At 44.4% G+C, this 15071-nt stretch overlaps 2 protein-coding genes across 10 annotated transcripts in view; one reads left to right on the forward strand and one right to left on the reverse strand.

The window, feature by feature from the left end:
* MTMR14 (myotubularin related protein 14) overlaps nucleotides 1-6737 on the reverse strand; it is a 102008-nt gene extending 95271 nt beyond the window's left edge. For all 9 annotated transcript variants that reach the window (XR_014025438.1, XR_014025439.1, XM_081320097.1 and 6 more), the window contains exons 1-2: nucleotides 6458-6737; nucleotides 4920-5068 (exon numbers count right to left, since the gene is read on the reverse strand). Coding sequence is in view for 7 of the 9 variants with exons in the window: in XM_081320097.1 (XP_081176223.1) it covers nucleotides 4920-5068; nucleotides 6458-6718 (410 nt within the window). In the remaining 2 variants the exon portion in view is untranslated. The remainder of the gene's footprint in view (nucleotides 1-4919; nucleotides 5069-6457) is intronic.
* TADA3 (transcriptional adaptor 3) overlaps nucleotides 1-15071 on the forward strand; it is a 701258-nt gene that overhangs the window by 298714 nt on the left and 387473 nt on the right. The gene's annotated exons all lie outside the window — the stretch shown is intronic.

Genomic DNA, 15071 nt, shown 5'->3' on the forward strand with positions numbered 1-15071 from the left:
CTGGTAGCACAAGGAGAGCTCTGCACAACAAATTCCTTAACAATCATCAGAGAATGCACAATTATATTAATTCCGGCAGGGACCTCAATTCTTCGGGAGCCAGAGTTAGGAATTTTTATAAGTACCTTAGTATCCAATATTTCTTTGGATTTTTCATCTTCTAAGCACTAGAGAAGGGGTGTGTGTGCATTAGAAGCCTGATAGCTCAAGTGAAATCACGGCGCATGAGATAGAGGGCTATCTCGACCTTCCTCCAACCTCTTCCATGACCCCAATTAATTCATATCAAACAGCCGGGGGGGGGGAGGGAAGGAAGGAACAGCTGGAGATGATTACTCTGGGAACACGTCTGCTTTATACTCAGTCCACTAGCTCATCTCTAGGCCCAGCCATTCTACTTTGGAAAAAAGGATACGGGGTTGATCTGGAAAGCTAAACAGGGTCAAACCTGTTCAATATTTGGATGGAAGACAGTCTGGATATCCTAGACCAGGACGTTAAAGAAGGCAATAACAAATCACCCGTCACTGGGTGAAGCCATCAGTGGAACTTGACTCAAGGGCATCTTTCCGGCACGATGTACGGGCCAAGCCGCTAGGGGTAGGTTCTCGTGACACACCCAGTTTTGGCTTATGCAAATTAGGGGTAAAAGAGGTAAGCATATAAATAACTGCTGACAGCACTCTGCCCGTTTCTTCCTTCTGCAACTAAAGTCTTGGGTACTATTGAGTGACCAGCTTGCTGGTTAGCCTCTTTTAAAAAAAAACCAAATACTGCCGCTGTACGTGGCAGTGGGGAAAGGCCACCTTAAGTTATCTACAGGTGGGGGAGATGTAACCAAACCAGAAACCAAACAGAATTGCTGGAGAATCAATCCTGGTTTGTGGGTAGTCTTACCACTCAGCTCAGTGTCCAGATGCTAGGAATTAATTATTGTTTGTTTACTCACTGGGATTGGGCAAAACCCAAAGTCATGAATGAAGTAAGTTACTTTCATGCAAACCATGGCACTAGATTGCTTTGAACCAGAATTATAGAAATGTTCCCTATGATTTGTTCTAGAAAGCCCAATACATTATCCTTCTCCTTCAGGATTAGATGTTAGAACTGAGGTCAGGCGGCAAAGTACGTAATCCAAAAGAAAGAGAAGTGAAAGAGAAAGAAATATATCCTTGTATATTGTTGTAAACCAGGGGTCTTCAAACCTGGCCCTTTTTTGACTTGTGGACTTCAACTCCCAGAATTCCAAAGCCAGCTGTGCTGGCTCAGGAATTCTGGGAGTTGAAGTCTACAAGTCATAAAGGAGCCAAGTTTGAAGACCTCTGTTGTAAATGTATGTTTGAAGGAGACATTATTTTCTACAAGCATAAAATAACAATATTGGTTTTACTGTATCACTTAATTCTAGTCTCAATTTCCTCTTATTGATACCGAAAAAGAGCAGAACAGAGATCTAATATCTGGAAATATTCTTTAGCCAAAGGATTACCAACTGCTGAACCTCTTGTTGTATCAAATACATCTAATTGGGCATCTTATTTAAGTCAGTAGTTCTCTGGGCTCTAAACTAAAGACACAGAAAAATAGTATCAAAAGTCACTCAGGCACAGAAAGCGTTTGCATACAATAAGGAAAATACTCTGCCGCTGATGGGCATATTAAAAAAAATACAGTAAAGCACCATTGCATTTAAGGAAAATCTGTAGGTACTTTATTCACAGAAGATGAAAAAAGGAATGTGTAGCTCCGGAGGAATGAAGAAATATAGAGAAGAATGTCACTGCAGAATGAAGTGTTATTGAATATTTTTAGTACAGAGACTACATGTAGAACCTAAGAAAGAAAAGTATATGAGGCTATAAACAAAATCCATGGCAGTGACGTTGCCCTCATCTTAATATTCAACCATAAATGGAAGAATTCAGTAATCCTCGACTTATGACTGTTCAAAATTGTGACCTACTTGTAAAAATGGAGTTATGACCTTGGTCCGAAGCTCTGACACTTGGCTCCAAACCCGCAATCATATGTCTGCACTTCGGATGCTACGCAACATGGACATATTTAAAGCTATTTGCACTGTCCTGTGGTTATGTGACTGCATTTTACATTTTTGCTAAAACACGGAAGTTACTTCTTCTTTTTGGTAAAACTGCAATAGCAAACAATGGGTTCACTTAACAACTGTTATGTTTGCATAAAGATGGCTACATTAACGACTACCACAAAAAGATTGTAAAATCAGGTCAGTCACGTGATCAACCTGATCTATTACCATTATTACTTGTATTAGCAACTTATCCTATAGTACTATTTCATCAATGTACAGATTCAGGCTGGATATGTTATTTGGTGGGATTACAGTACTTAAATATACAGTACAGTTCAAAACAGAAATATAACAAAGTTTCCAGAGATAATCCTACTGTCACCTCATATATTAGCATTTCTGTATAGAAATTCATTTCACAAAGAAAATTAAGTATATCTCAAGCTGATAAGTTTCAGAGTGGAGTGAAGTTATCAGAAAGGACAGCTGGGTGGAATGGAATCAGGCCTACTCTTTGTAGCACTCAACTCTGGACATAAATCACCTAACAGATTTTCTACATAGCTGTCGCTATCATATGAAATGTCATGCACTTTATGACTTGTGACCTATGCATGGAAGAGCCTGAATTAGAGTTGTAAACAACAACTTGCTTGGTCGCCTATAGCAATGAAACAGAAGTCCCGTACTCACTATGACACTTCAGTGCCCACTATTGAGTTTAAAGAGATTAATGTCAAATAACATCATACCCAACATGAATGTAATCAGCCATACAAAAACCTATTGATGATTAAACAAAAATGCATTCTTCATAGTGCATAAAGGTTTGCATGAACACTGCTAGTAAGATTTATAAAGTCTACTTGTATGGGATTATCTAATGCTTTCCGAGATAGTCTAGCATTTATATACATTCACTGGTATTTCTGACAAGATACAATACATATTTATTTCACATGATTCAAGATTTGTAGTTTCCAATAGGAAAACAGCATTACAACGTAGGATGTCAATGCTGCAAACACTGACATGTTTTTGCACTGACAATATAAGAGGCAGCCTTTTGCTTTAACTGTTTGGTTTTGAATCACTAAAGCGTGGGAGGAACGCAACCCGGATGTTTTGACAAGATAAAGGATAGCCGCTTCAGAAGGGAAGTGAAACTTCGTGTGTTAAATTAATTGGAAAATGTGATTCATGACGTGTAAATAAGGGAGGGAAATTCTGTATGATGTGGTGTGCCAAGGGGAGGAGAATTCAGATTCTGGCATCCACCCATGAGTGCCGATGCTTCATTTTCATTATTATAGACTTTTTTGAAATAAACAATCATGCAGCGTACTTTAATCTGTCTTATTAATCGGAACCATGACATCATGCCAGAATCTCCTTTCTTTCAAACATCCTGGGAGTCCTGAGCCCCCACCACTGTCTCTAGTCAGGGAGATAAGCTGGGAAACATTCAGGGAAGAATCTTCACCATGGGAAGAGGTTTGGAGAAACACGAAAACAGCATTAAAAAAGACTTCTGAGACTTATAAAAAACAGGCTGATAAAAAGAGGGCTCCCCAAAGAATATTCCAAGTTGGGGAAAAGGTTTATCTGTCAACTAAATATTTACACCTCAAATTACCCAGCAAGAAATTAGGACCGAAATTCTTGGGGCCTTTCCCCATTGTGAGAATCATCAACCCAGTCACAGTAGAACTGAAACTCCCCAGACTTTTAGGAAAAATTCACCCGGTTTTCCATTGTAGCTTACTGAAACCTTTTTGGGCCTCCACTTTAAGACCTCCCCCTAAGAAGGCACCCGGACCCCTCGTAGCAGTGTCAGACCCATTACGAAGTGAAACTTATTTTTGACTCTAGAATCTTTAAGGGAAAATTGCAGTACCTAGTACTATGGAAGGGATACTCATTGTCTGAAGCTATCTGGGTGAAATCTAGCAATGTGAAAGCTGACAGACTTATCAAAATGTTTTATGAGAAAGACCCCAACAAACCAAAAGCCAGCCCCTAACTTGTTTTATTTACATTACAGGATCTGTCCTTTTTGTAAGGGGGGCCGGATGTCAATGTTGCAAACATTGACATGTTTTTGCACTGACAATATAAGAGGCAGCCTTTTGCTTTAACTGTTTGGTTTTGAATCACTAAAGTGTGGGAGGAATGCAAACCGGATGTTTTGACAAGGGATAGCCGCTTCAGAAGGGAAGTGAAACTTTGTATGTTAAATTAATTGATAAATGTGATTCATGACGTGTAAATAAGGGAGGGAAATTTTGTATGATGTGGTGTGTCAAGGGGAGGAGAATTCAGATTCTGGCATCCACCCATGAGAGCCAATGCTCCGTTTTCATTATTATACTTTTTTGAAATAAACAATCATGCAGTGTACTTTAATCTGTCTTATTAATTGGAATCATGACACAGAATGTTAGTTATCAGCAAAGTAAGAGAGCCACAATATGAACACTGTTTAGCTATTTAATAAAAAATAATCCTACTAGGATCAGGATTGGTTCTAATACACCAGCCTCTTCATTAGTGCTGTATGAACATTCTCCGTTTACTCTGTTATCCAACACTGAACTAGTTAGTCACCAAATTAAAGGGATTCTAATCACAGGAAGAAGTACAATTGTTGTATAGAAAGTTTCCCCAGAAATGAACCTGAACTGAGGGAAGCACCCGCATAATAAGAATATTAACAGCACAAAATAATCTTGACCACAGTCAATCAATACAACTCTTAACACTGATCAGATTTATGTCCACATATTTCTACTTGGTGATTGGCAAGTACATTTTCCACAAAAATATTTTAGATATTAGATACAGTCTTCCTAGGACATTCACAACTTACGTGTGTCTTTCTCGGTCACTGCTCTCATATTCCAAAATGACAATCAGACGTGGGTAATGACTGCAGATTTCACCATTCACATTGTGGATCAGGCTGTAGCAATAATCCCTACTGAACAATTCAAGGCAGCATTTTTCAATGTGCTCTACCTGTATGGGTAAAAACAGTTATTACAAATGTAATACTGCACGCCTCATAAAAGTACTTATACCAGGGGTGTCAAACTTGCAACATCAAGTGATGTGTCATGACGTATCACAACTTTTTTTCCATTGCCGGCAATGGGCTGGCTTGCAGGCTGGCATTTTGACACCCCTGACTTATACATTCAAGTGCAATAGCCTTAATTTTAGATGCCTAACAATCCAGAAAAAGGAAGTAACTAAACACCAATATTTAATATTAAAATACAAAAAATTAAAGCATTATCCCATGGATTCGCAAGGTAGAGCCATATTTATTCATGAAGTAGCATTCATTTGAAATGCTTATCATTCAAAAGCCTAACATTTATTGGTAATTGGCAAGGAAACCTTTAAATAGAAATGGTCATTACACAAATACTAGAATAATTTTCCCACAAATTTCAGGGTTCATGAGATGAAGCTAGAATTTTACAGAGTTCGGATGTCTGCGCTGAATAGTTCCTAGCAAATTAGGGAACAATGTCCATGACTTCATACAACAAACAATTTCCCAGCTGCTTTTCAGTTCTCTAATTTTTTTCAGGCAGGCAGGCAGGCAGGAAGGAAGGAAGGAAGGAAGGAAGGATTTGAGGCAAACACTCCCTTTAAACTGGGCTAAATATTTAATCGTTTTTTAACTTTTGTATTCTGCTTTTTTATATTTATTGCCCTGTACACCGCCCTGAGTCCTTCGGGAGAAGGGCGGTATAAAAATATAATTAAATTAAATTAAATTAAATTAAAAACGAGAACACCAGAACAAAACAGAAGCTTTCTATCAGGGACGTGTAGGTAATAGAAAGAAGAAGAAAAAAACCAGCAACACGTAAGTCGCCGCTTCTTTTATAGCTATGCAACATGCAGACGACCAGGGTGGGCTTCACACTACTATGCAAACCAAGCTTAAACGCTCAAACTTAAAACGGTCGATCCATTTCTTTGTCCTTCCTTAAGGCTGTTTTATTGCTCCCAGTTCCCAGCTGCAGAAAAAACAACACACACCCTTCTCTGTAGGGCAGTTTTGAAAGTCCCGCTCAAGAGGCTTCCCAGGTTGGGTCTGTCTGCAGCAGGGGTCTTCAAACTTGGCCCTTTTATGACTTGTGGACTTCAACTCCCAGAATTCCTCAGCCAGCTTTGCTGGCTGAGGAATTCTGGGAGTTGAAGTCCACAAGTCATAAAAGGGCCAAGTTTGAAGACCCCTGGTCTGCAGGCTTGGTGGCACCCGGAGCCTCCCCCGTCTCCGTCTTAAGGGGCAATGCACGGCCACGCTGGGAAGGATGGTGGTGCCACGGAGCAGTCCTGTGAAAGCCTCGCTGGTTGCTCCCCGCCCAGGTGGGACGCCTCTTCCCTCACCTTACTACTGCCGCTGCTCCCAGCGCTGCCGCCTGCTGCTCCCCCGCTTTCCCGGGCCCGGTACTGCGCCCTCGAAAACTCCAGCAGCAGGTCGCCCAAAGCGCGCTCCCCGGAGCCAGCGGCCTGCAGACAGGCGGAGCCGTTCCGGGCACTGGCCATCCGCACCTCCGCAGTCACGGGCCCGAGCCCCGGACTCTCTGCTCCAGCGCCTTCGCCATCCCCAAGCTCCTTCCGCTTCCGGACAGGCGACGATGACGCCATTAGAAAGCGACGGAATCTCCCCCGCGAGCCCGCCTGGAGGGAACTCGAAAGCGCGCCCCCCCGTCGCCGCCGCCGTCGCCGCCGCCCCTCCTTTACAGATGACAGGGGAGGGCGTGGCTGGGTCTCTGGTGGGCGTGGCTGGAAGTTTGGAATCCTCCAGAAATGTGAGGGTGGGGTGAGGCTAGGACCCTATTTCTGGCTGGGGAATTCTGGGATAGCCACACACCTTAAATGTCTAGTCCAGGGGACTTCAAACTTGGCCCTTTTATGACTTGTGGACTTTCAACTCCCAGAATTCCTCAGCCAGAATGCCCGGCTGAGGAATTCTGGGACTTGAAGTCCACAAGTCATAAAAGGGCCAAGTTTGAAGACCCCTACTCTATGGAGATTCTCAGTCATCCAGGTCATGGTTGTCCCAAAGGTGCTTTTTCAGGAGGCAATTGGACTTTCTTGTTTTTCTTTGAAGACGGTCCGTTTCTCTGAGCTGAGGAAGCTTCTTGGATGAGAAGCGAAAGGTCTTCAAAGAAAAACAAGAAAGTCCAGTTGCCTCTTGAAAAAACACCTTTGGGACACACAGTTTAAAGCCACCAAGGTTGAGAAGGGCTGATGTCATGGCTGTCAAGTTTCCGACTATGGGCTTTTCAAGTGACTCTGAGGCATTGTTTACCTTAAAAGTCCTTTATTTAGCCTAATACACTGGCAAATGCTTGCTCGGAGGAAGCTGGAATCTGAAATCTCCGCCCCCCCCCTTGCACAATATAGTAAACACAATGCTCCACCTTTCTAATTTTATCATTAATCATATTCTCCAATTAATTTAAAGAATCAGTTCCCTTCGTTAGACAACCCACCAAGTTCTTACCTTCTTTAATGTCATATGGCCTTGAGGCGCAATCTTCCTCCTCCCAGCCTCCCAGCCTTAACCCTATCTCTTAAAGCAATACACAAGTTTCACATATAAAATAGCTGCTTCTTCATCTCTTGTCAAGCAAGAACATTCAATGTTAGCAGCGTTGACAATGGCCTAGCAGCTAGCCTACACACCCTATTATCCTGAAAGCTGAGTTTCTATAAAGACCTGATGCCTAATCTTAGTTGCCCCATTGCAGCGTAATCTAACATGGTTTGTTATCAGTGTTGTGATTCCTCACCAGCCAGTGGATCCGGCAGCTGAGTCTGAGAAATCAGATGAGGAGGAGGGGCCTGGAGTGACATTAGAGTCAGAGGAAGGCTCTGAGGAGCTCCAAGACTTACAGTCGGGTGAGGAACCTGGCCCCTCTAGTGGCACTCAGGCTGAGACTCAGCTGTGCTGGGAGCCTGAGTTGGACAGTGATGAAGAACAGTTGGGACAAATCCAGGATGCAGGAAAGCGCAGGCAAGAGAAGCGAGTAGGACAGAGGAATGCAATGGGGCAGCTCCAAAGGCAAAGGAGAAGTCATTAGGAAGCCACCCCTTGGCTGACTTATAAAAGGGAAGGTGTGGGAGGTGCTGGTTGCTAAAGGCAACTGTTCGTGTTGAGGATCGAGTTTCTGTGGACTGTGTTTGTTTGCCTTGGACATTGACACAGGTCTGTGAGAATAAAAGGGGTTGGGTTTTTCTTGTGGTTCCTGCCTGTTTCTTGGAAGAGAGGTTTCTCCTTGTGAGCATAACAAGGACTCACGTAGGCTGGGACAGAACAATCCTATCCCCAGCCAGAGAGAAGTCAAATAGAGGAGTTTTTAAAAAGAGATGCAAGGGAATTGGATGCAGGTTATTTTAATGCAGGGAAGGGAAAGCTATAACTCTTGAGATGTCACCATCCTAACATCTCTCTACAGGTTCAGAGTCTGTGTGGCCAATGGTGCAAAATACTGAGAGGTGAAAACTCAGCAACATGTGAAAAGTCATAAATGGCTCTGCATGCTTCAGGCCCATTTCTTCATCTGTTACTGTGACTTCATTCTGTTAACTTCAGTTGCCGACTACGATAGCAGAGGCACTCAATTCCAAGGCTGTTTGATAATGAGCGGGTAGTAGATTATAGAAGAATAACAGTGTTATATTAATGGAGAGATGAATTATTGGAAGATTAGCTTGGCTGACTTTGCTATTGCTAACTTTGTGGTTGTGCCTTCAAGTCACTTTTAACTCCTTATCAACTGCCTGGAGTAGTCCTTGCAGTTTTCCTGGCAACGTTTGCCATTGTCTCCTTCCTAATTGGACCCAGATTGTTGGGGGCAATTAAGCTGACTTTGTAATAATGCCGCTTGGGGGTGTGTGTGAAAGCCCTAATAAGCAGGCATATACATAGAATGAAGGCTACTGCTAAGCTTGTAAGCCGCCCTGAGTCTTCGGAGAAGGGTGGGATATAAATGGAATTAAAATAAATAAAATAAATAAATAATTGAGAGAGAGAGACTGGCCCACCTCACCCAGCTGGCATTAGGCTTAAGGCTGCCACTAGAACTCACAAATCTCCCAAGTTTCTAGCCTGGTGTTGTCTACGGAGATTCTCGGTCATCCAGATCACAGTTATCCCAAAGATGCTTTTTCACAAGGCAACTGGACTGTCTCGTTTTTCTTTGAAGACGTTTTGCTTCTCATCCAAGAAGCTTCTTCAGCTCTGACTGGATGGTGGGGAATAGAAGCCTGGTGTTCTAACTACTACTAGAGCAAACTGGCTCTACCTGCAAACTAGCTAGAAACAAAACCTTAATGAACATCCCATTTGTCCTGCTTGCATTGCAACCACTAGATGGTGCGCAAGAACCACTTTGTTGCCTTTCCATTGCTTAAACAAGCATCTTGGTGAACAGCCCTCTTCTAATGGATTTCTGTAGAGTCTCTGCTACCCTTCCAAGGGAACGTGGAAGCTGGAACGTCCCTGGATCAAATGTCACCAGTAATGCCAGGGTACCCCTGTTAGCTGCCCAGCTTCTTTGTTTGCCATCCTCTGCACCATCCAGAAAGCATCACTTGCGAGAGCTCTTGGAATGATCTACCTCAAGTGCTCTCTAAATGCTAAGTGGTAATGATACAAAACTGCATTGCAAATTGAAATGTGCTGCGTCTCTCATTATCTGCAGACTGTGAGATAGGAGAGAGACACTCTCAGCATGGCCATATCATAGATCATATTCAGTGAACTGAATAATGCCGTGATGCTCTTCAGCTGAAAATGCTTCCAATGAATGTGTAAAATACAGTTGCTAAGAAAACGACATGTGAGTTTTAGTGGCCTGGCTTGGCTGCTGTGGTGCAGGCATGAGTCAGTAGGAAGGAAAAGAGGAGAAGAAGCTCTGGTGTAGCCTTGGAGTACTAAGGAACGGTTGCTAAAATTGGGCACGTCTAGTTTAATGAAGAGAAGGACGAGGGGTGACAGGACAGCAGTGTTCCAATATCTCAGGGGCTGCCACAAAGAAGAGGGAGTCAAGCTATTCTCCAAAGCGCCCGAAAGCAGGACAAGAAGGAACAGATGGAAACTAGCCAAAGAGAGAAGCAACCTAGAACTAAGGAGAAACTTCCTGACAGTTAGAACAATTAATCAGTGGAACAACCTGCCTCCAGAAGCTGTGAGTGCTCCAACATTGGAAGTTTTTAAGAACAGACTAGACAGCCATTTGTCTGAAATGGTACAGGGTTTCCTGCCTGAGCAGGGGGTTGGACTAGATGACCTCCAAGGTCCCTTCCAACCATTATTATTGTTATTATTATAACCAGGCCAATTGTGGGGCAGAGGTAGGCAGCTTCCCTGTTGGTCAAGCCTTGTACATAGGTGTTGGGCGGGGGGGGAGGGGGAGAAGGAACCCTGTCTTGTAGAGATGGAGGTCAAGGATATGAAGGGACTGTGTGCAGAAAACTGCCTGCCTTAGTATCCTGTTATCCGCATGCCTATGAGCTCATTCCAATTAGCACTGCCAAGGACTGCCAGGAACCAGCTAGATATGAGAGACTCTGCCCTGGCTGAGATGTTTGGATGTTCTCTAAGATTGACTAGGGCAGGGGTCGGCAGCCTAAAAAAGGAAAAGAGCCACTGGGAACCGGTTCCATCACAAATTAAAAAAAGTGGGAGCCGCGTGCGTGTGTCCATGCACGCGCATGCGCAAAAAAAGTTTTGTGCATGCGCAAAATGGTTTTTTTGCGCATGCGCGGACTCACGCGGTTGCCATTTTTTTTAAAAGTGAGATGGAACCGGTTCCCGGTTGCCCGACGGCGACAGCCCGTCTGCAAAGCTGCCGCTTTCAGCAGCTTTGCAGACGGGCCGCGGCAGCTTCCTCAAAGAGCAGCGCCCCTGCCCGTTCGCGCGGAGGTACGCGCGCACCTCTCCAAAGGTTTGGGGAGGTGCGCGCGCACCTCCGGTCGTTCGGAGAGGTGCGCGCGCACCTCTCAGAATGGGCAGGGGCGCTGCTCTTTGAGGAAGCTGTAGCGGCCCGTCTGCAAAGCTGCCGAAAGCGGCAGCTTCGGAGATGGGCCGCGACAGCTTCCTCAAAGAGCGGCACCTCTGCCCGTTCGCGCGGAGGTACGCGCGCACCTCTCCAAAGGTTTGGGGAGGTGCGCGCGCACCTCCGCCCATTCGGGGAGGTGCGCGCGCACCTCTCCAAACGGGCGGTGCCACTCTCCATTTGGAGAGGTGCACGCGCACCACTGCCCGTTCAAAGAGGTGCGCGTGCACCGGGCGGCTGGGAGCCGCAGGAGACGGCTCAAAGAGCCGCATGCGGCTCCGGAGCTGCGGGTTGCCGACCCGTGGACTAGGGAGTACACCAATAAATGTAAGGGACGCGGTGGCTCAGTGGGTTAGGATGCTGAGCTTGTCGTTCAGAAGGTCGGCAGTTTGGCGGGTCGAATCCCGAGTGCCGCGTAACAGAGTGAGCGCCTGTTACTCGTCCCAGCTTCTGCCAACCTAGCAGTTCGAAAGCACGTAAAAATGCAAGTAGAAAAATAGGGACCACTACGGTGGGAAGGTAACAGCGCTCCGTGTGCCTTTGGTGTCTAGTCATGCCGGCCACATGACCACGGAGACGTCCTCGGACAAGCGCTGGCTCTTCGGCTTTGAAACGGAGATGAGCACCAGCCCCTAGAGTCGGAAACGACTAGCACGCATGTGCAGGGGAACCTTTACCTTTACCTTTACACCAATAAACAATTGCTGTGCGTTATTTTCTGCTTGTTAAAACTGCATAAAAGACAATAAACTCTGCGTAGGCAGACAGACATTTTGGGACACCCTGCGATGACTGGTCTCTGAATCCCACACTGTCTTAGTTGCTGGGGGAGCTGTTCGTGGGCTGGCCTGTGAAGGGGAAAGAGCCCTTGCCACATTTTAGCAAGTGTCGCAGAAGAGAACTGTTGGAGACCCCCTGTTACTAGATGTTTTGACTAGAGAGAAACATCCTAGAAAGTGTGTATGTGTGTGTGTGTGTTTGTGTAGTTGCAATTTCCTGGCCCTGGAAGGGTAAAGAGGATGAAGAGATTGTTGTGAGTCTTCTCCTCGGCAGAAGAGAAACGAAACCTCAGGCAGAAGGATGAACTACACCTCCAGCTGGAGGGAGGCAGGGAAGGAGGGAGGCAGCTGATTGCAGACTGACGCTTGGAGTCTTTGGGGAAGCCCCTGACCAGGAATGGCTGGGCAGAAAACTCCAGAGGGAGGAGCGTCAGGCAGTCACGATGCAGAGAGTTGACTGACGAGATCCAGGAAGACAAGACACGCTAAGCACACACTGCAGTAATACAACCAATTCCCTTTCTATCTCCGTGAAAAATTGAAAGGCGGCAGAGGACGTGTGTGTGTGTGTGTGTGTGTGATGGTGGTTTAGCAACAGAGGGGTGGCTATTTGTGAATAGCCCTGAAAAAGAGGCTCAAAAAAGTGACGTCTTTGTACATAGAAGCTCCTGCTTGTTGTAAATAGTTGTAGGTAGTAAGCGAATAATAAAGTCTCCACTGTCTCTTGTTACATCGCAATGTCCTCCTTCATGACAAAAGAACACCCAGCTGCCACAGAACCCAGGATCACATTGTTCGCAGTGCATACTTTTCTGTCCATGACCGCGGCCCCAATCCCTTTTTTTTTTCCTGCTTCAGGAAAACGAGACGGGCACAGGAGAGCTCTTTGGCTTGTATTCTGGCATTTTTCAGCAGCTTCCGAATTCTCTTTTTTTCTTACCCATCTCGTTTGCAGCTCTAGGGATCACCGGCGGTGAGAAGGCCAATTCCCTGGGATCCATATCTCAAGCACTGTTTGAGCATCGGTTGCAGAATCTGCACCAATGTGTCTCCATTCTTAATACGCTGGGGATGCGTTAGCTCTGTCACCAGCTTGTCTTGTATGGAATAGAAGTACTCTTTTCACAGGAGAATTGTACATACAGTTTCTCAGCCTAAATAGCAGTATAGCAAGGAGTAATAAAAAAAACTAGGGCATTTCCTGCATTGGGCCTTGCTGGAGCTAATACAAAAATTCAAGGACAACCCTCTGTTCAAAGCCTGGGCTTGCAAGGAGGAGGTGGTGAGTTCTATTCCTGCCTTAGGCAGGAAAGCTAACTGGGTGAGTAGTCTAGGCCAATCATTAAGAGACTGTGAACTCTAGTCCATCTTGGGCATGAAAGCCAACTGGAAGACATTCAGCCAGTCGCTCCCTCAGCCCAACTCACATCACAGGGCTGATGTGGGGAGAAGAAGATAACTTGGATCTGGATGGCATCAACGTCCCATGGACAGTTTTGCTTGAATTGACCATGGAAGTCCTTTATTTCCCCAACAAGGTTAATGTTTACATGTTCAGGTACTCTTTCATCCTAAGTTTACATTTTCACACAACTGTTTTCTGCAGCATCTAAACCAGGCATGTCGAACTCGCGACATCATATGACGTCACACGACGTATCACGAACTTTTTCCCCAATGCGTTGGGTGCGGTTTCGGCATGAGACATCCGGCCCGCGGGCCGCAAGTTTGACATGCCTGAATTCTAAACAAACCAAAATAAAAAATCTGTGCAGCATTTGTATGTATAATTGCTCTTTAATTGTCTCCAAATGTGTCTGTCCTAAGAACAGAGGACTTCACTCAAAGGACTTCTCCAACAACAGCATTCAAAAGCATCGATACTCTTTCTATCCTGCTTCTTCAAAGTCCAACCTTCGCTCCCATAGAATGTCATGGCTTGTACAATTCTGATTTTTGTAAGTATAGACACATCATAGCATTTGATCTCCAAATTGATTTCCAAGGCCCTAACACTCTACCAAGTAGACAGGGATGAATGGATCATAAAGATAGATAGATAGATAGATAGATAGATAGATAGATAGATAGATAGATAGATAGATAGATAGATGATAGATAGATGATAGATAGATAGATAGATAGATAGATAGATAGATAGATAGATAGATAGATAGATAGATATGGATGGATGGATAGATAGATAGATAGATAGATAGATAGATAGATAGATAGATAGATAGATAGATAGATAGATAGATAGATATGGATGGATGGATAGATAGATAGATAGATAGATAGGGATGGATGGATGGATAGATAGATAGATAGATAGATAGATAGATAGATAGATAGATGATAGGAGAGAGAGAGAGAGACAGATTTCAAACCACTGAGCATCAGAACCTGGATAGATTCTAGAGATAGCTCCTAAAGTTTATGTATTGTTTATGATCCCCTTAAGTGTGAAGGTCCATGAATTCTATTTCCAGTAGAAGGTTTGAACTCCATCGAATATTATCTGACTACTCATGTTTGATAAATCTTGAAAAGAATGAAGTCAATCATGTGGCCCCTGCCTCCTGGCAGTAAGTGTAACTATCCAAATGCACAAGAAAGGAAAGCACGACATCAGAAAACACGGTCCTCTTTCTGTTCTCTGACTGTTGCTTCTCTCAAGCCTGTTTTTTCCCCCTTTAGTGCAGTATTTCTCAACCGTGACAACTGTAGGATATGTTGACTTCAACCCCCAGAATTCCCCAGACTGCATTTCAGTGCTCTGGTGTTTCTCTATTCTTGTATCTCCAATCTAATTCTCTTCTTCTTCTTCTTCTTCTTCTTCTTCTTCTTCTTCTTCTTCTTCTTCTTCTTCTTCTTCTTCTTCTTCTTCTTCTTCTAATTCTTCTCCTTCTCCTTCTCCTTCTCCTTCTCCTTCTTCCTCTTCCCCTCCTCCTCCTCCTCCTCCCTCTCCCTCTCTCTCCCTCTCCCCCTCCTCCTCCTCCTCCTCCTCCTCCTCCTCCTCTTAGATTTAAATTGCAAGCTTATCAGACCAGGAAGCAATATTGATGTGTTATTGATTGGATCATACAACCTCTTAATCCATGGCTTGTTTGCCCACAATTTTAAAAAAAGACCAAAAAAAGTTGGGTAGGT

This window comes from Vipera berus (assembly GCF_964194415.1).
Source record: "Vipera berus genome assembly, chromosome: 2".
Taxonomy (NCBI): domain Eukaryota; kingdom Metazoa; phylum Chordata; class Lepidosauria; order Squamata; family Viperidae; genus Vipera; species Vipera berus.